The sequence below is a fragment of the Otolemur garnettii genome, unplaced genomic scaffold (genome assembly GCF_000181295.1).
Source record: "Otolemur garnettii isolate 467f Iridium unplaced genomic scaffold, OtoGar3 scaffold00223, whole genome shotgun sequence".
NCBI classification, from domain to species: Eukaryota; Metazoa; Chordata; class Mammalia; order Primates; family Galagidae; genus Otolemur; species Otolemur garnettii.
In genome coordinates this window covers 185710-207836 of record NW_003852618.1, presented here as the reverse complement: position 1 = coordinate 207836, position 22127 = coordinate 185710, and the positions used below count along the sequence as shown (strand labels likewise).

Sequence of the window (22127 nt, the reverse complement as noted above, 5' to 3'; positions counted from 1 at the left end):
TCCCATGCTTCTTATTCTTTTTGTCTCTTTAGTTCCCTTTCTTTTATTTATCCCTACTAGTCTGGAACTTACATATTCTTTAACCAATCATTAGTAGTTAGGCTTAAAATAACAAATTCATTCTTTACTAATAAAAACCTGAAATGTATATTAGTTGGTATATTACTCTCCTTCAAAACAAGCATCTTAAGACTGTCTAATTCAACTTAACCTATCCTGACTTATAAGCTATTGTTATGAAAGACATTAATTCTTTTTTTTTTTTTGAAATGGAGTTTCACTTTGTCTCCCTCAGTAGAGTGCTGTGGCATCACAACTCACAGCAACCTCAAACTCTTGGGCTTAAGTGATTCTCTTGCCTCAGCCTCCCAAGTAGCTGAGACTACAGCTACCAGCCCCAACGCCAGGCTATTTTTAGACACAAGGTCTCACTCTAGCTCAGATTGGTCTCAAACCCATGAGCTCAGGCAATTCACCCTCCTCAGCTTCTCAGAATGCTAGGATTACAGGCATAAGCCACCGTGCCAGGCCTGACATTAATTCTTTAAATATTCAAACTTCACAACACAGTACTTTTGTTTATGTAATAACTATTCATTCAGATTTACCAATATATTCATAATTATTAATTCTCTTTATTTCTTCCCCAAAACCTGCCATTTGTGATCATTTTCAGGCTGCCCTTTAATATGTCTGTCCAGGTGACAACATGTATTTGTATACATACAAACATGTATTTTCATTTATATAAAATTACCTTTAACTCTCATGCTTGAATAGTATTTTGTTAGGTGTAAAATTCTAGGTTCCCAGTTACCTTCTTTCATACACTGAAGGTATCATTGCACTCTTTCAAACATTGTATTCTACAGTTACTATTGAAAATTATCTTCCAGTCTTTATATGTTTCTTCCGGGTTATAGGTTATCTTTTTTTTCCTCTTCTGTTTTAAAATTTTCTTTTATTATAGATTTTTGCCATTTCAATATAATGTATCTGTTTATGAAAGTTATAATATATCATGCCTAGGATTTTGAATAATTAATTTTTTCAGTTTTGAATATTTTCTATCCATTATCTTTGTAAATATTGCCTAAGCCTTATTATTTTTTCTACTTTTGAATTATATTTATATTTATGTTAGCACTCATAGTACTTCCTATATTTACTATTTATAGTGATATACTGTTCACTTTTTTCTGTGCTTTGTTTTTTTTCTTTTTTCTGAGACAGAGTCTTACTTTGTTGTCCACAATAAAGTGCTCAGGCATCATAGCTCACAGCAACCTCAAACACTTGGGCTCAAGAAATCTTATGGAATTCTGGGAAGATGGCCAACTAGTAGCAATCCTTGGCAGAGGCTTTAGATCAAAGAGTGAAAAACTGGACCGAATCAGACTCTATGAAGCCAAAGGTGGGCAGCTGAGCCAAGAAAAAAGTTAGACAAGCTGTAACTCCAAGGAAGAGCATTCAAGAAAACAAATAATAGTTACAAAGCCTATTGACTAGAGGATGGGAGACCCCTTCCCCAAGTAGGAGGCCCACCATAAGCTCTCTGCGAGTGAGCGGGGAACAAAAGACCTCTCATTTTACCTCACTGGAGAGAGCCACTAAACACCTGGTCTCTTTCTCCAGGGAGGTCCCACTTATAAAACTAGACATCACCCTGCCAGGCAAAAAATTGAACAAATATTTCCCCCACAATTCCAAATTCCCAGTCTACCCTTCCCCCCCTTGCATGGCAGTCTGAAGTTCTGCCCCCTACAGAGCACAGAGTGTTTAGTCTTTTCCTGAGTGATCTGGTCATAATGTGGACTGTCAAACATCAGGACAGAATCTGTGAAAACTGGGGAATAAAGAGGGTGTGGGAAGAAAGGGACACTCAGTGGGAGGAGGAACATTCCCCTGGTTATGACTTTGCCCAGCCAGTGGAGGCATTGACCCTTGGTTAGGGCTGTGCCTGGTGGGAGGGGGTACAAAACCCCCAGCTCTGACTGTGCCCACAGGTGGGAGAGTGGTTCCTGTGTGGACTGAGTTTAGCAGGTGGGCAGAGGCTTGCTAGGTGTGGACTGAGACCTGAGGGCAAGAGCGTGGTCCTCTGGCTCCAGAGGCCAACAAGCCTCTGGGTCTGGACTGAGACTTACCAACAGGGGCATGGTTCCCTGACCCAATCTGGGCCGGCCAGCAGAGACTTACTGTGTGTAGACTGAGACTGGTGGGCAGGGCATGGTCCCCTGACTCTAACTGGGCTGGCAAGCAGAGGCTTACCGGGTGTGGACCGAGAATTGTGGGTGGGGGCATGGACCCCTGGCTCCAATTGTGCTGTTGAAGACCCTTGGATCCCTCTCTGTTGAGCAAGGTTTGTATTCCCTAAGACAACTTGATTGAAATTCATGTATGGGGCTATCCACCTAGGGACACTCTGAGGTTGACCTTTGAAGTTCTGCAGCGGAAAAGAACTCAAAGAGAGGGGTGGGAGCACCACAGCTGTCTGTATCTCTCCACAGCAGAGATTTAAACCCAATACTGTGGCTTCTTAGGATAGGGTAGAGGTTGGCTGATAACCAAACAGAGCTAGCTTGCACTATCTTATGGAGTAGGTCCTCAGAGTCTTGAGTCAAAATTCTGAAAGAGGCCTTTGTAAGGTTGTAGGAGATAAGCCATAATTACAAAGCCTAGTGCTTTGGTAAGGGGCTGATTATCTCTACTACCTAGGAACCCCAATTCAATCTTACCTTACCAGTTCTAATAGCCAAACAGTGGAAAATAAACATAGTGCAGAACCAACAGAAGGACTCTGGCAACATGAATAACCAGAGTAGATCAGCTCACCCAAAGGAATGACAAAGGAGTTACAACTGAAGATGCCATGCATAGACAAATGGCTGAAATGTCAGTAATAGAATTCAGAATATGGATGGCACATAAGATGAATAGAATGGAAGAAAAGTTAGAAATTGAAATCCAAAGAGTAGCTCTAAAGTTGTCTCAAGAAATTAATGAATTCACAGACAGAGTCACCTCTCAAGAAATTAATGAATTCACAGACAGAGTCACCAAAGATATGGACACAATGAAATAGGAGATAGCAGAGCTCAAGCAAATGAAAAAGTTATTTGAGGAGCTCCAAAATGTAGTAGAATACCTCAGTAATAGAGTTGACCAGGCAGAAGAAAGGATCTCTAAAATTAAAGAAAAGCTTTTGAACATTCCCAAATGCTCTAAGAAGCAGACAAATGGAGAGCAAAAACTGATCATTCCCTGAGAGAGTTGTGGGATCACTCCAAAAGATCAAACATGCATCTTATAGGAATTCCTGAAGGAGAAAAGGATGGTCCTAAAGGTACACATGCTCTATTGCAAGAGATTATGGAGGAGAATTTCCCAAGCATTGCAAGAGATACAGAAATTCAGATAGTAGACAGTTTCAGAGCCCCGGCAAGATTCAATCCAAATAAAGCATCTCCTAGACACATTATGATTAACTTTGGCAAAGTTAAGATGAAGGAGGAAATTCTGCAAGCAGTCAAACATAAGAAAAGCATTACCTACAAAAGGAAAAAAATCAGAATGACTGCAGATCTCTTAGCCAAAACATGTCAAGCCAGAAGAGGATGGTCATCGACCTTCAATCTCCTAAAACAAAACAACTTTCATCCCAGGATCCTATATCCAGCTGTACTGAGTTTCAACTGTGTTTAAAAAAAAAATCAAATACTTTAATGACATACACATGTTGAAGAAATTTGCCATAACTAAACCAGCTCTCTGGGATATTTTCAGAGCCATCCTCCACAATGACCAGCACAATGCCCTACCATGAAAGTAAACTTGCTCTGTAATTTTTGAACAGAACCTAACTTCCATAGTGGTTAAAGGATTAAAAATGTCCACTGGAATTTCAACAAACTTGACACCCAAAACACTACCAGGCTTATCAATTCTCTCAATCAGTGTAAATGGTTTAAATTGTCTCTAAGGAGGTACAGGTTGGCTGACTGAATACATAAACTCAGACATGATATCTGCTGCATACAAAAATCTCACCTCACCTTACAGGATAAAAATAGACTCAGGGTGAAGGGATGGATATCAGTAATATGACAGATGGGAATCAGATGAAAGCAGGGGTTGCAATTTTACTTGCAGATACAATTGGCCTTAAACCAACAAAGATAAAGAAAGATAAGGATGGTCACTACCTATTTGGCAAGGGAAACACCCAACATGAAGAGATTTTGGTAATCAACATTTACCCATCCAGCAGACTGCTCCTCAATATAAATAAAAAGCAAACACTAATGGAGATGAAGAATTTGATATCTTCCTGCATTATACTAGTTGGAGAGTTTAACACCCCTTTTACAGTTTTGCATAAATCCTCCAAGAAGGAAACTAAACAAAGAAATATTAGACTTAAACCTGACCCTAGAACAAATGGACTTAACAGATCTCTACAGAACGCTTCACCCTAATAAAACTGAATATACATTCTTTTCATCAGCCCATGAATCATCCTCCAAAATTGATCAAATCTTAGGACACAAGCCTAATCTCAGCAAATTTAAAAGAATAGAAATTATTCTTTGTATCTTCTCGGACCACCAGGGAATAAAAGTTGATCTCAACAGTAGCATGAATCTTCATACTCAAACAAAGTCATGGAAACTAAATAATCTTAGGCTGAATGATAGGTGGGTCAAAGACAAAATTAAGAAGGAAATCACCATATTTTTGGAACAAAGTCATAATGAAGACACAAATTATCAAATCTATGGGATACTGCAAAGGAAGTCCTAAGAAGGAAATTTAAAGTACTTAGAAGCCTTCATCAAGAAAACAAAAAGAGAGGAAGTCAACAACTTAATGGATCATCTCAAGAACTGGAAAAGGAAGAACATTCCAACCCCAAACCCAGCAGAAGAAAAGAAATAACCAAAATTAGAGCAGAATTAAATGAAATTGAAAACAAAAGAATCATTCAGAAGATCAATGAAACAAAAAGTTGGTTTTTTGAAAAGATTAATAAAATTGATAAATCTTTGTCCAACCTAACCAGAAATAGAAAAGTAAAATCTCTAATATCATCTATCAGAAATGATAAAGAAGAAATAAAAGACACCTTATAAATTCAAAAAATCCTCAGTGATTACTAAAAAACTTTATTCCCAGAAATATGAAAATCTGAAGGAAATGGAATAATACCTGGAAGCACACCACCTTCCTAGACTCAACCAGAAAGAATTAGAAATCTTGAATAGACCTATATTAATCACTAAAATAGCATCAACAATACAAAACCTCCCCAAAAAGAAAAGTCCAGGACCAGATGGCTTCACATCTGAATTCTATCAAACTTTTCAAGAGGAACTAGTACCTATATTATACAACCTTTTCCAAAGCATAGAGAAAGAAGTAATACCTCCTGGTTCAGCACCTGTAGCTCAGCAGCGAGAGTGCCAGCCACATACACTAGAGCTGGTGGCTTCAAATCCAGCCCAGGCCTGCCAAACAACAATGAGAACTACAACCAAAAAGAGCTGGGCATTGTGGCGGGTGCCTGTAGTCCCAGCTACTTGGAAGACTGAGGCAAGAGAATCACGAAAGCCCTTTGTGTGAGGTTGAGTGTAATTGCTGGAGTTGAGTTCCACTTTTAGTGCCTTATGTCTGAAAAGATGCAAGGTATAATTTCAATTCTTTTGATTCTATTAAGGTTTGCTTTATATCCAAGGATATAATCAGTTTTAGAGAATGTTCCATGGGACGATGAGAAGAATGTATATTCTTTACCTTTGAGATGGAGTGTTCTATATATGTCTATCAAGCACAATTGTTCTAAGGTCTCATTTAAGTCTCTAATATCTTTGTTTAATTTCTGTTTAGAAGATCTGTCCATCTCTGAGAGAGGGGAGTTAAAGTCCCTTGTTATTATGGTGTTATAAGATATTGTTTTGCTCAGACTAAGTAAGGTCTGTTTCAAGAATCTGGGAGCATTTAAATTAGGTGCATAAATATTTAGAATTGAAATGTCTTCTTATTGTGTTTTTCCCTTGACCAATATGAAGTGTCCATCATTGTCCTTTGTAACTTTAGTTGCTTTAAACCCACATGTGTCTGAAAATAAGATTGCAACCCCTTTTTTCTTCTGACTTCCATTTGCCTGAAAAATTGATTTCCAACCCTTAACTCTGAGTTTTAATTTGTCTTTCAAATTAAAGGGACCCCCACCTGTCACCATTCACAAAAATTGATTCTGACTGGATGAAGGATTTAAACTTAAGACATGAAACTACAAAAATACTAGAAGAGAGTACAAAGAAAAACACTTGAAGAAATTGGCCTGGGAGACTATTTTATGAGGACGACCATATAGGCAATTGAAGCAACACCAAAAATACATTACTACGATATGATCAAACTAAAAAGCTTTTTCATAGCCAAGAGCACAGTAAGTAAAGCAAACAGACAACCTTCATAATGGGAGAAGATTTTTGCAGGTTATGCTTCTGACAAAGGTCTAATAACTAGAATCCAGAGAGAATTCAAACTAATCAATAAGAAAAGAACAAATAACCCCATTTCTATGTCAGCAAGAGACTTGAATAGAAACTTCTCTGATGAAGACAGGTGCATGGCCTACAAACACATGAAAAAATGCTCCTCATCTTTAATCATCAGAGAAATGCAAAACAAAACCACTTTGAGATATTATCTAACCCGAGTTAGATTATCCCACATAAAAAAAATCTCAAAACTATAGATGTTGGAGTGGATGTAGAGAGAAGGGAACACTTCTTCACTGCTGGTGGGAAGGCAAGCTAATACGATCTTTTTGGAAAGAAGTTTGGAAAATACTCAAGAAACTACAAGTAGACCTATACTCTGGTTTCTCTTCAGATTGCATAAATCTTTTGCCTTTTACTAAAAGTAGACCTACTATTTGATCCTGCAATTCCTCTACTATGTATATACCCAGATGATCAAAAATTACTTTACAATAAAGACATTTGCAGCAGAATGTTTATTGCAGCTCAATTCATAATTACCAAGACATGGAAACAGCCCAAGTGCCCATCGGCCCATGATGGATTAACAAATTGTGGTATATGTACACCATGGATGGAGACTTCACATCTTTTATTTTTACCTGGATGGAGCTGGAACATATTCTTCTTAATAAAGTATCTCAAGAATGCAAGAAAAAGTATCCAATGTACTCAGTACTACTATGAAATCAATATATAATCACCTACACATTCATATGAATGGTAAAACATAACTATAGTCAGAAAGTAGAAGGGAAGAGGAAAGAGAGGGGAGGGAAAAGGGGAGGTGGGAAGAGGGAGGGCATTTGGGGGGACCTCACCTAATGTACATGATGCAATGGTACATTTCAAAACTATTAAGAAAAGAGTATAATTGTGATGGATGTATTAATCAGTTCGATGTAAGCATTTCACATTATGTATCAAATCAGTACACTGAACCCCATAAATGCATCAATTTACACAGTTATGATTTAATAAAAATAGGCAAAAAAAAAAAAAAAGGAATCTTTTTGCTTCAGCCTCCCAAGTAGCTGGGACTACAGGTGCGCACCACATTGCCCACCTGTTTTTAGAGATGGAGTCTTGCTCTGGCTCAGGCTGGTCCTGAACCTGTGAGCACAGGTAATCCACCCAACTCCACCTCCCAGAGTGCTGAAATTACATGCATTAGCTTTGTTCTTGATAATATTGTCCAATTCCTCCATTTTCTCTTTAAACCATTTCAAATCTTCCATTAAATCTATTCACTTAGTTTCTAAGTTGGGTTCTTATGATTTTTCATTCTTGAATTTCTAATTAATCCCTTATTGTTTTTGTTGTTTTTTTGTTTTCCAAATCTGAATTTTATTTTGATGGCTTCAAAAATCCTGATGAATTTTTTAAGTCTGAAATTCATCTCCATGAAGATTATAAATATGCCCTGCATTTTGTTCAACAAGTAGTTCAATAAGTTAAAATAACTGTTGCCATGTTTTTGTTGTCTATTGTTTTACTGATGCTTTGTATTTATGTACTCATGTATCTACTTATTTTTTGTTTATTTTTTTGGTATGCACTATGATGATGTTAATTTCCTTCAGAGAGAATTTCCATTAGTTTCTTCTAGGTGCTCAGGACATTATCAATTTGGTAGGCACTATGATGATGTTAATTTTCCTTCAAAGAGAATTTCCATTTGTTTCTTCTAGGTGCTCAAGACAATAACTTAATCTAATTTTAAGCACCATATTTTCTGGATTATACACATTAATCATATACACATGATTCAAAGCCTGACTATAATCCATGTGAATACTGGTTTCCGTTTAGTTAATTCTTAAAATGAGTGTGCAACCCTTCAGATTCCAACCCTAGAAATAGTGTGAGTTATTAGGGACCTTCCTCCACTGGGCAGCTGAAGAATCCAGATTTCACCTTTAGCCATCTAATCTTACAAGGATGACAAAACCCTATTCAAAATCTCAATCATGTTGTCAGGATCAAGAAAAGTTCTCACAGAAAAAAGGCCTCAAATGTCAATTTTACTTCTTTGTACTGCCACCTTCTATTTATTCTTAACCTTGTGATTCTTCATTGTCTTTTAACTTCACTGATCTTTTTGTTGTTGTTGTTGTTGTTGTTGTTGTTGTTGTTGCTGCTTCTGCTGTTGCAGTTTGGCTGGGGCCAGGTTGGAACCCGCCACCCTCGGGATATGGGGCCAATGCCCTACTCACTAATCTTTATGAAACATTTCAAAAATATCTCGCATAGAGTTTGTAAGTATGAGAGTTTATATAATGCAAACAATCCATCTTTACTGGGTGTGGAAACTTGCAATTAATTTTTAATTTTGTTTGAAAGTAGCTAGCAAAACTCAGGTCCTATATGACAGTTTCATGATATACTACATGCCATTTTCCTCAGAAAAGAATAGCTTATAAATCATAAGACAGTGAGCCTGAAGCTTGCCACTTGCTCCTTATAACTTTCACAGCCTCTTTAATATCCTTATTCCTCAAAGAGTAGATTACAGGATTTAGCATGGGGGTAACAACACTGTACAATACTGAGATCAGCCTGTCTTTCTCCAATGAGTAAGCTGAGATGGGCCGTACATATGTGAAGATGGCACTGCCATAATAGAGAAGAACAATGATCAGGTGGGAGGCACACGTCGAAAAGGCCTTTTTTCTTCCCTCTGAGGAGTGAATCCTCAAGATAGCAGAGATTATGTAAAGGTAGGAATGGACAATACACAAAAAAGGCATCCAACCAATGAAGACTCCAATGCAGAGCAGCACCAACTCATTAATAAAAGTGTCCCCACAGGACAAGATCAGCAAAGGAGGAATGTCACAAAAGAAATAATTAATCTGATTGTTGCCACAGAAGGGCAGACGGAATGTCAACACCGTGTGCACCACTGAATTGAGAAAACCACCAGTCCAGCATGAAGCTGCTAACTGGCTACACAGGGTCTTGTTCATAATTACAGAATACCTTAAGGGTTTGCATATCGCAATGTAACGATCATATGCCATTGCTGCCAATAGCAGGGACTCTGACCCAACTGAAAAAATAAATGCAAAAAGTTGTGCCATGCAACCCACATAGGAAATACTTTTTTTCTTTGATAAAAGATGCACCATCATCTGGGGGACATTGGTGGTGATATAACAGACATCAAGAAAAGCTAAGTTTTCTAGAAAAAAAATACATGGGAGTATGTAAGCGTGAATCTGTCATAGTCACCCAAATAATAATGATATTTCCTCCCAAGGTACAGATATAAGTCACAAAGAAGATGGTGAAAAGTAAAAATTGAAATTCATTTAAATTGGAGAATCCCAAGATGATAAACTCAAATGGAGCTGTTTGATTTTCTCCTTCCATAATATTGTTCTGGTTTTCCTTTTGAAATTGAGACTAAGTTAGTGTAGATGTCTATAATAATGTACTTCTCCAGAAACGTCTAAAACAAGAAAATAAAAACTTCACAGATAAAAAAGCAAAGCTCTTTATCAACAAATATCAGATGTGTCTGTAAAATCACAATTTCACAGCAAATAAACTCTGTGCCCAAGAATCCAATATAAATATAAACATATCCAACCTTCATCTATAGGTCAAATCTCTTAAAATCAAACTAGTGGCAGTTTTGAATTTCAAAGTAAACCACAGAAGGGCACATGCACAATAAAGTCTGTCTTCTTAGGTTGCAGTAACTCAGAGGCTTTTTAGATACAGTTATCATTAGGGGGTCAGTCAACTATACATTTATAGAGTACATACAGCATTAGCCACATTTTACATATTATGCAGGATAAAGAGGGCAGAAAACACATAGTGGTAACAGAGAGTGATACAATGTTGAGGGGACAATTTCATAAGATATAGATAAACACAACATACAAATCCTACAGCTCAAGGCTCTTTGAGTTGAATACTCAGGTGACATAAATAAGCTCCCACTGTTAAAAGCCGTCATTAAAAATAATAACTTTTATTGTACAACGAGAACAAATTGATCTTTCATATACCATTTTCTGTATTAAGTTTATCCTGTACTGAATGTCCTTACAAATCACTAGAGTCAATAGTGCACTTGAACTAGATCTCATTGGCTCATAAAAGACCATTGTTACATTTTCAGGAATTTTGGAAGCTAGTTAGCAAAAAGTCATTACTAAAAGTGAAATTAAATAAACTTACAATTGAATAAGTTATATTAAAAACAGAGGTAACAAATATACAAAATTCATCACGTCTTAAATTTTTTTACATTTACTATTATCTGTGCTTCGGAGATTATTACCTTTACTGCATCTATATGATGAAGATGCCAAGTGATGGAGTGCTGCTACACATATTCCCAAATTCATGTTCAGTGAATCATTATAATAGCTTGAAATTGGATATGGTAGAAGCATTCATGTCATGGAATTTGAAAAATGCTATACAAATCATGCCATTTCATTCTTTGATTGATTTTCTAGGCCTAAGAAAGTGAATAGAGAAAATGTTAATGATGCACATTAAATTTAAAGGTGTGGCATGTACATGCCATTACATTGTAAATAACACAGTAAAAGGAAGATACTTTCGACATTTTCTTCCATTATTCAGAGACTATCACCTGTTTTAGCAAAAATGCCATTTGTGTCATTAATAAATGAGTGAAATTCTGACACACATCTTCATTGATTCACTTTTGTCTTATTAACATAGACAAAGATATCAACTATTAAGGGCTTTCAACAATGATAGAAATGACTCATTTGTTGGATCAGATAATTTTAAAGCACTTATTGATAGTCTGAATTTACCACATAGTGCTTGAATCTCTTTGTTTTTACCAAAAGAAATCTTTTTTATTTTTTTCAAGACAATTTAATTTAGCACCACTTACCCATTTGGTTTAGTTTGATTTTCTATGGTACTGATGAAACCAGGAATTGTCATGGAGGAAAAATGTCACTTTTATAAAGAAAACTAGCCTCTTTTTCATATTTTTGTGAGAACAAGGCTGAAATTCTTTTCTACAGTTGATATACTCCACCCTCTTATGTCTGAAGAAACCTTAACTATGACAGAAAGTTGCCACTATCTCTCCTCTCTCCCAGTTTATATGACCAACCAGAACTCTCTTCTTTTATTTATATGATTTCTTTTACAAGCATATACTCTGTAATCAAAATCTAATTACTTTTCCCTAAACAGCAATAAGGAAGACCCTGGGGACTCTGAATATCTTAGTAGCAATTAAAGTATATTGTAAAATTGCTCAAGTTGACAAAATGAAAAAATAATAATGATCCTGCCAGAGGAGAAAAAATCATCAATTTCTATTGATATCCTCAATATTGGACATAGGTTAAAATTACTTTTACTTTTGTTGTTTAAATGATGTTAATGTAAACTTTATTATATAAGTATAAAAATTTTAAAAACATATAATTACAGAAATATTAATTTTAAAACTATATTTTATACTATTTGTCTCATTTGAGTGATAAAACAACTTTTAGAGAACATATTGCTAGAAGCGAATTCTAAGATCCCTAATAACTCTTCACCTTTATATGATCTCCTCCCATTGAGTGTAGCAGAACATGTAATATGATATTACTTCAGTGACTTTGCTGCCTTATATGGGAAAAATTTTTTTGCACATTTATTAAAGTTTCCAAATCAGTTGGCCTTAAGATAGGAAGATTATCCAGGTGGGCCTGATCTTATCACATGAGCTATTTACATCTAAGTCTAAAGGTCACAGACAAGTAAGTCAAAGATTTCAAGAACAAGAAAATTCAAGCTTAAGAAGTTCTCTGTTGTGTGGAGCAACAAGAAATGCAGCTGACGTTGGCCTTGAACAACAGTTGGTATAGAAAAGGAGATTTCAATTCTACAAATATAAGGAACTGAATTTTTCCTACCACCTGAATAAGGTTGGAAGTAAAGTCTTCCCCAGAAATTCTGGGAAGAAACACAGCTTATATAATGCATTAATTTCAGCCTTGTAGTACCCCGGGCAGAAAACCCAAGCAAGCCATGTCTGTAATTCTGACCTACAGAACTATGAGCTAACAAATGGTTATTGTTTTAAGCCACCAAATTCACAGTTACACAATAAAGAACAAATACTGAGGTATTAATGATTTTTTTTTTGAGACAAAGTTTCACTTTGCCACCCTTGGTAGAGTGCTGTGGCATCACAGCTCACAGCAACCTCCAGTTCTTGGGCTTAGGTGATTCTCTTGCCTCAGCCTCCTTAGTAGCTCAGACTACAGGCACCTGCCACAACTCCCAGCTATTTTTTTGTTGCAGCTTGGCAGGGGCTGGGATCAAACCCACCATCCTCAGTACATGGGGCCAGCACCGTACTCACTGAGCCAGAGGTGCCGCCCTGGGATTAATTATTTTTATATAAGAATTTTCACAAGTAATAAAAAGTGAAGAAGGGACACTGAAGACTATATTTTCTCACTGTACAATATTCTCCACTCTTAGATATCTATTTACATATAAACTAAAGTATCAAAACACATTTATTCCATAAAATAAATTTTTCTTTCCACATAGAAGCAATGATTACTTCCTCTACAACTCTCTCCATCTACAAAATGTCAGAAATGGTTACTGTGATAAGTATAAGCATAATAAAGATGGTAATTAATTGAGAGAGTTAAACCTTTAAAAATAGCATAAAATTTGAAAGTTCTGCTTCTTACCTTTTTCTGTAAAATGTTGTCATAGCCATTATAATCAACTAACAATAATGATAAGTAAATCAAACAAATGACCTTTGGTTACAGTCATTATGCAGATATTTGTTTGCCAAACAAATCTCAGCCAGTTTTCATAGAAAAAAGATCATGTTTTAGAACCACATAATCTTGGCCATGCAAATTACACTGGACATAACATAACTCTACAAGTAAAATTTCCAGCATTAGTATGTCTGAATTAATATATCTTTTTTATCCTCTGAAATTTTCCTTAAAAAAATGAGGAGTTAGTGGAAGGAAATAATAAAGATATAAAATAGAGATTAGAAAACCAATACAAAAGACCAATGAAAGGAAAAGTCAGTTTTTTGACGATAAAATACACAAACCTTTAGCTACTCTAAGTAAAAAAAAAGAGAGAGGAAAGACTCAAATAAATAAAATCAGAGAAGAAAAAGGAAACATTGTATTCAATACTACAGAAATAAAAGGGATCATAAGACATTACTATGAACCACTATATTCTAACAAACTGGATAAACTAGAAGAAATAGATTTCTAGACACATAAAACCTGCCAACATTGAGTCATTAGGTAAACAGAAAATCTGAGCAAACTAATATAAGTGGGGAAAATTAATTAGTGATAAAAGTCTCCCATTGAATAAAAGTCCACCTGGTGGCTTCACTGCTGAATTTTTATCAAACATTTAAAGAAGGAATAATATTAATTCTTTCCAAACCATTCTAAAAAATTGAAAAGGAGGAAAGATTTTCAAACTCATTCCACAAAGCCAGCATTACTCCAATACCAAAACTAAATTAAGACATAACAAGAAACTATTGAACAATATTTCTTATAATCATACAAGAAAAAACCTTCAACAAAATAATAGCAAACCAAACTCGACAACCCACCAAAAAGATCATCAACCATGATTAAGTAGGATTCATCCCACTGATTCAAGGGTATTTCACTTTCTCATACACAAATCTATAAATGAAATATCACATTAACAGAAAGAGAAACAGAAAACATATGATTATTTCTATAGGTGTAGAAAAAGTATTAGAAAAATTCAACATCACTTCATGATAAAATTTCTCAACAAATTAAGAAAGTACCTCAATGTAATAAAGGTCATATATGAGAGGTCCACAGGCAATATCATACTAAACAAAGAAAGTTGAAAACTTTTCCTTTAAGATCCAAAACAAATAAAGGATGCACACTCTCACCACTTCCACTGGCCAGAGCAGTCATGCAAGATAAAAAAATAAATAAATTGGGCAGTGCCTATGGCTCAGTGGGCAGGGCACCAGCCCCATATACCGAGGGTGGCAGGTTCAAACCCAGCACCCAGCCAAACTGCAACCAAAAAATAGTCAAGATTGTGGCAGGTGCCTATAGTCCCAGCTACAAAAATATATAAATAAGTAAATTAAAAGTATCACAATTGGAAACAAATTAAATTGTCCCTATTTGCAGAGCACATGATCTTACACATATTCATAGGAAACCCCAAAGACACCACCAAAAAATTGATATATCTAATGAACAAATTAAGCAAAATAACAGGATACAAAATCAAAATACAAAAATCTGTAGCATTTGTGCACATTAATAGTAATCTATGTAAAAAAGTAAATGACCTCATTTGTAATAGTTACCAAAAAATAAAACATAGGAATAAATTTAATTGGGGGTAAAATATCACTATGCTGAAAACTATAAAATGCTGAATGAAATTGAAAAAGACATAAATAATTGGAAAAATATCTATTCTGTGTTAATGTATTGGAAAAATAAATATTGTTAAAATGTACATACTACCCAAAGCATTCTACAGATTTCTTGCAATCCTTATCAAATATCAATCATATTTTTCACAGAAATAGAAAAACAATCCTAAAGTTTACATGTAGCCAGAAAATATCTCTAACAGCCAAAACAAAGAAAACAGCATGGTATTAACATAAAAATAGACACAGAGATCAATGGAACAGAGTAGAGAGCCAGAAATAAATCATCCACACATTTACAGGTATTAAAAACACTCAATAGGAAACAATAGTATCTTCAAAAAATGGCATTGGGAAAACTATATACATGTATCAGTGTGATGTGGATTAAAGACTTAAATGTGAAGTCAGAAACTACAAAACAACTAAAAGAAAACATAGGGAGAAGCTCCATAACATTTATCTAGGCAATAATTTTTTGGATAAGACCTCAAAAGCATGGAGAACAAAAACAAAAATTAACAAATGATATTACATCAAAGCAAAAAGCTTCTGCACAGCAAAGGAAACAATCAAAAGAGACATGAGACAACCTTTAGAGTGGGAAAATGTGTTACAAACTATACATCCAATATGTGGGTCCTTATAAAAGTTTTGAGATACACAAAAATCATGAAACTTTAAAATCTGCAGAGAAGCAAATGAAGCCTACCCAGCAACACTAATAAGCCAAACAAGTTGAAACTTGTATGAATGAATCACAAAGGATGTTGCGGACAGTGTTTCTTGGAAATGAAATAATGGACCATAACATAATCTGTCTCAAAATGTTGGTATTGATCCATATAAGGGGCTAATATCTAAAAACACAAGTAACTCAAACAACTCAATAGCAAAAAACAAAACAAACAAAAAATTCAATTAAATAACAAGCAAAAATCCCATTTTCCTTTCTCAAAAGAAGACATACAAACCATCAACAGTTATATGGAAAAATGTTTAGCAACACTAATCAGGGAAATGCAAATCAAAAAAACTGTGAGATAATACTTCACTCCAATTAGAATACTTATTATCAAAAAGTCAAGAGATAAAGTGTTTGCAGATTAAAAAAAACTTACAGCTAGATAGGAGAAATAAGTTCCATTGTTCTATAGTACTGTAGGGTGACTAAATTAATAATTTATCCTATATTTTCAAAGAGCTAGAAGAGAGGATTTTGAATAGTTCAAACACAAAGAAATGATACATATTTGAGGTGATAGGGATGCTAATTACCCTGATCTGATCATTACACATTTATACACATATAGAAATATTACCCATAAAGATATACAATTATGGTGCATTAATTAAATTGTTTTTAAATGCTTTCACTAAGTTTATGTTTTCGCACCAGCAGACTAAGTTGTTCCATACAAACCCTCAAGTTGAGAACTAAGAAAATCTAGTAAATGTATTAAAAATTGAATTTAAGGAATAAAAAAGCAATAAGAATTTGCAGAGCCAAGATCACAAAAAAAGAGCAGCATATATTGAGGAGTCTAGCATTTGGCACCTTTTTTTTTCTTGAGATATTGACACATTTTAAAAACAGCTGTTGAAAAGCTTAATGGCTGAGTACCATTTTGTCTGACTCATGGAGTTAGAAGGACAAAAATTGGACAACAGTGTCCAGTCAAAAGTAGAGGCAATGGTATACACCCAAACTTTTATTTCAACCACAAAAGATTTCATTCTAGGAGGAAGAATAAAGTGGAAATGAACAGAACTTAATGGGATCTGAATTAGCTCAATTTCTGACATTATTAAGATGATCTAGGTTGTGTAGTCCTAGACTAAATGTTTTCAATATACAAAAATATATCTTCTTAGAAAAAGATATCCTCATGCTCAAATTATCCCTACAAATTTCTAGGTACATTGTCTGTTAATCAAATGTAACTAGCCATACAAAAGGCAAGAGTTAAACACGTTAAATAAAGTAAATAAAAATAAAGGAGGTGGGGCGGAGGCAAGATGGCGGACTGCAGCCAGCTTTCTACAGAGGCTCCCATCCAGAAGGAGACTTAAAGTACAGAGGTTTAACAAGTAAGCTGATGGTTTGGAGCTCAGCCAAGAGAGAAGGTTGAAGAACGCACATCAGCCTTGCTGAGGCGAGCTACAACCCCAAAAATACAATCAAAAGGTACAAAATCCACCACCAAGTGGATGGGAGTCCCCTCCCCCACAAGAAGAGTTCACAGTTTACTCCATACAAACAAGCAAGCAGAGTTCAAACGTCCTCCCACTCTATCCCACGGGAGAAATCCTCTAAAACCTGGACCTCCTACCCCTACTAGGATGCCATGGCACTCTCCTGCCAGGCATAAAACTGTAAAACTGTATATATTCTCTACCTGCAACTCTGAACTCCCAGGACCCCCCTCCACTCTCACCCCAAGGTCTAGAGGTTTGTCATCCATGGAGTCCAGATTCTTGGGCATTTTCATGAGAGGAGTGGAGGGGAAAAGGGCTGGTGCTAGTCTATGCTGATTCTATGGCACAGGAGTGAGGAGAGTATGGTCAGCTGAGAGAGAACCTTACAGGAGCTGCAGTATCCTGAGTTGCAGAGTGGCAGCCACAGCAGCAGGAACAATTAAGGCTCATGCTCCTGAGGCCATTAAGGATAGACACACCCTGTCTCTCTGGGCAACCAGAGGAAGCCAAGCATTTTCTCTGGTGGCAGGCACTGGTGGAGTGGATTTGGGAAGTTCTGTGAGTAAAGAGAAGCCCTAAGGGTGGTACCAACCTGGGCAGAGCATGGAGACTAGAATACGCACAGCCCACAGACTTCCAGGGAGAGGTTGAACCAGAGGACTGCTTAACTGAGCCTAATAGCACCCAGCCCTCAGGGAACTATAGCTGAGACAAAGGCAGTGAGCGGGCAGAGGCTGGAATTGACACGTGAATGTAAACTCTAATTGTTTGCTGCCCAGGGCTGAGTTGTCATTGCTAACACCTGAAGCAGCATCTGATATGCAGAGGAATTTAGCCAGGACAGAAACAAATTCTGTGAAGTTGCTCTGTCCTGTTTTGCCAGCAACATCAGGCGTGGGGCTGGAACTGAGTGAACTGCCCCAGCCTACATTAAGCACCCAAGGCCTCATCTCCCTCTGCCAGACTCAGATCTCCTGGTGACTCAGACAGTCGAAAACACCAGGAGCATTTGCTCACTGGAGGGAACTGGGTCATAGTGACTGGGTGCAAGGTGGGGAAGGAGGCATCAACCTTCCCAGACTAATTCATTTGCTGGATGGGTCCATCTGCACTCACAGAGCACAGGAATGAATCATATTTGAGCTACCAGCAGACCCCTCCTATCTAGTCACCAGAGACTTTTTGAACTCTCCCACCTGAGACCAGTGCTAACTGGCATAACTGATTTAGACCTCTTGAACCAGGCTAATCAACCAAGGACTATCCAAAATGACACCCTGGGTGTATGGTTGAGGGAAGGTTTGAATTTCCTTGCCCAAATGTTGTTTCTGAAAGGTGGGGCAACTTAATTGCTGGTATTTCTCCACAGCTGAGACTTCAACCAAGAGTAACTGATTCACTAGGATAGGACAGAGACCAGCTGAAAATAAGAAAGAGCCACTTAGCCCCACCACACCAAGCAGGTCCTCAGTTTCTCAGGCTGTAGCACTGTATGGGTCCTTGGCAAAGCCCAAGGGGAAAAGCCAAACGGGGTAAAATAAACATGGGACATAATCCGCAGAAAAACTCTAGCAATATAAATAACTAGAATAGATCAACCCACCCAAGAAAGGATGTAGCAGATGAAACTGAAGATCCCATTCATAAACAGGTGGCTGAGATGTCAGAAATCAAATTCAGAATTTGGATTACAAATAAGATTAATAGAATAGAGGCAAAGTTAGAATTAGAAATCCAAGGAGCATTTCAAAAGTTCACTCAAGAATTCAATGAATTCAAAGACAAAACCACCAAAGATTTTGAAACATTGAGGCAAGAGACTGCAGCCCTCAAATATCTGAAAAATATGGTAGAATCCCCTGGTAACAGAATACAGCAGGCAAAAGAGAGGATCTCAGACACTGAATACAAAGCTTTTGAATGTGCCCAACCATTCAAACAGGAACAGAAATGGAAAGCAAAAACGGATCATTCTCTCGGAGAGCTCTGGGATAATTCGAAGAAAACTAATATTCACTTTATAGGAATCCCTGAAGGCAACAAAGTTGCTTCACAAAACACAGAGGCTCTTCTTCATGAAATTATGAAAGAAAACTTTCCAGATATGCCAAGAGATCCTGAAATTCAGATAACAGACAGCTTCAGAACCCCAACATGACTCAACCTGAATAAGACATCCTGCAGACACATCATAATTAACTTCACTAAAGTTAATATGAAAGAGAAAATCTTGAAAGAAGTAAGACGTAAGAAAATCATAACCTACAAGGGGAAGAATATTAGAATAACTGCAGATCTTTCTGCCGAAACCTTTCAGGCAAGAAGAGGGGGGTCATTGACATTTAATCTCTTACAACAAAATAACTTTCAGCCCAGGATCCTGTATCCAGCTAAACTCAGTTTCATTTATGATGGAGAAATTAAATACTTTAATGACATCCATGCATTGAAGAAATTTGCCATAACTAAACCAGCTCTCCAGGATATTCTCAGACCCATTCTACATAATGACCAGTGCAATCCTCCACCACAAAAGTAAACTAACTCAGAAACAATTGATCAAACTCCAACTTCTACAGTGGCAAAAGGATTAAAAACGTCCACTGGACTTTTGAACAACTCGATACCTAACATTTTATCAGGCTTATCAATAATTTCAATCGATGTGAATGGCTTAAATTGTCCTCTAAAGAGGCACAGATTGGCTGATTGGATACAGAAACTCAGACCAGACATCTGTTGTATACAAGAATCTCACCTTGCCTTAAAAGGCAAATATAGACTCAGGGTGAAGGGATGGTCATCTATATTCCAGGCTAATGGAAAGCAGAAAAAAGCTGGTGTTGCAATTTTATTAGCAGATACAATAGGTTTTAAACCAACAAAAGTAACCAAAGATAAAGTTGACCACTTTATATTTGTTAAGGGCAATACTCGATATGATGAGATCTCAATTATCAATATCTATGCACCCAACCAGAATGCACCTCAATTTATAAAAGAGACTCACTGGCATGAGCAACTTGATTTCCCCCAGCTCCATCATAGTCAGAGATTTGAACACTCCTTTGGCAGTGTTGGATAGATCCTTCAATAAGAAGCTTAGCAAAGAAATCTTAGATTTAAATTTACTATTCAACTTTTGGATTTAACAGACATCTACAGAACATTTCATCCTAACAAAATTGAATAAACATTTTTCTCATTAGCAAAGTATCTCAAGAATGGAAGATAAAGTATCCAATGTACTCACCCCTATTATGAAACTAATTTATAGCTTTCATATGAAAGCTATAACCTAATTATAGCCTAAGAATATGGGGAGAGGGAGGGGAGGGGAGAGGGAGTGGGAGGGAGAGGGGAAGGGAGGGGGATCGATGGGTGGAAGGAGGGTGATTGGTGGGATTACCTCTATGGTTTATCTTACAAGGGTACAAGTGAATCTTTCTAATAGTAGAATATAAACGTCTTAACACAGTAACTAAGAAAATGACATGAAGGTTATGTTGACCAGTTTGACAAAAATATTTCAAATTGTATATGAAAACACCACACTGTACCCCATGCTTGCATTAATGTACACAGCTATGGTTTAATTTTTTAAAAAAAAGAAAAAAAAGAATAAAAATAGATTCCTAAGCAGTCCAGATATGGGATTATTAAAAAAAAACTGTTAGAAAAATATTTAAAAATTAAAAAAAAATAAGAAAAATACTTTTCAGAATTAAATTTGAGAAAAAATATTTTTTGTAATTATATGTAAGTTAATACTCAGAGGAGAGTTACAAACTATAAAATAATATAATGAAAGATCTATAATTCAGAAAATACTTTAAAATTAAAATTCAAAAATTAGATTGAGCATGGATGAGACATAATTTAAAGAGTACTAACTGGAAGATGGGTTAGAAGAAAATATCTAAACTTTTCAGTAAAGAGTTCTAAAATTGCTTTGAAGAGTGAACTAAGCTCTGGCATCAGTGCATAGCTTCCCAAGGGGAGTACTTCGAAGGTGACTATAGTGATATTCAGCAATAAGGTATGTAGAACTTTTTCTAGGATGAGTTCCCTAACTTAAGTGTCAGACCTCTGTATATTGAGATAACAGGGAGGGGAAGAGAAGTCAATTGTTCTTTTGATGGGTCAGTCTGGTTTATCCAGATAGAGGGAAATTCCCTTGCAATGCCTGTTAATCTCAAAGAGCTTAAAATTCAAAATATTCTTTATACCAAGGAGTCATATTTTATTGTGAAATTTCCTAAACTCTCAAAACCAAACTGTGTTCTTTGCCGGCACACAGGCCATAGCCAAACACTGAGAAGGTAGCCAAAACAAGCATGTGCAAGCACATGGGTGAGGTGGGGGGTTCAAATCTGTTTCCTGCAGCTAGGAATTTGGGCTGATTTTATAATCAGAGGGCAATAGGAGTGATCTGATTGGATTTTGTGATAGGTGACACCAGAAGCTATGTTCTGACTGGATTTTGCCATGGGGTGTTATCAAAGCTCAATCTGATTGGATCTACAGCATCCACTTCTTAATTCAGTCCCTGATTTTAGGCCCCAGCATTTAGACTCTGCTTGTGGTTGCACACTTGATTCACTTGAGTTTGTTCAGGTTTTGTGAACTTTCTATCTGTAATCCATAGAGCAGTGTTTTTCAACCATTTTTATCCCACAGCACACTCGAATATATAGTTAAATGTCTATGGCACACTTAATTCTCTCAATCAATAAAAAAAGAGTAAAAGAAGAATATAATGGCTCAACACTCATAGCATAGTGGTTACAGCGCCAGCCACATACACTGAGGTGGCAGATTCAAACCCAGCCCAGGCCAACTAAACAACTGCAAGAAAAAAAAAATAGCCAGGTGTTGTGGCAGGCTGTAGTCCCAGCTACTTGTGATGCTGAGGCAAGAGAATCACTTAA

At 36.5% G+C, this 22127-nt stretch overlaps 1 protein-coding gene across 1 annotated transcript; it reads right to left on the bottom strand.

Annotated features, from left to right (window-relative positions):
• Nucleotides 1-8962: 8962 nt before the first annotated feature.
• On the bottom strand, nucleotides 8963-9920 carry LOC100946684 (olfactory receptor 5V1-like). The gene is given in 2 exon segments (XM_012812763.1): nucleotides 8963-9739; nucleotides 9741-9920. Coding segments are annotated over 2 exon segments (957 nt in total).
• Between the last annotated feature and the right edge of the window lie 12207 nt (nucleotides 9921-22127).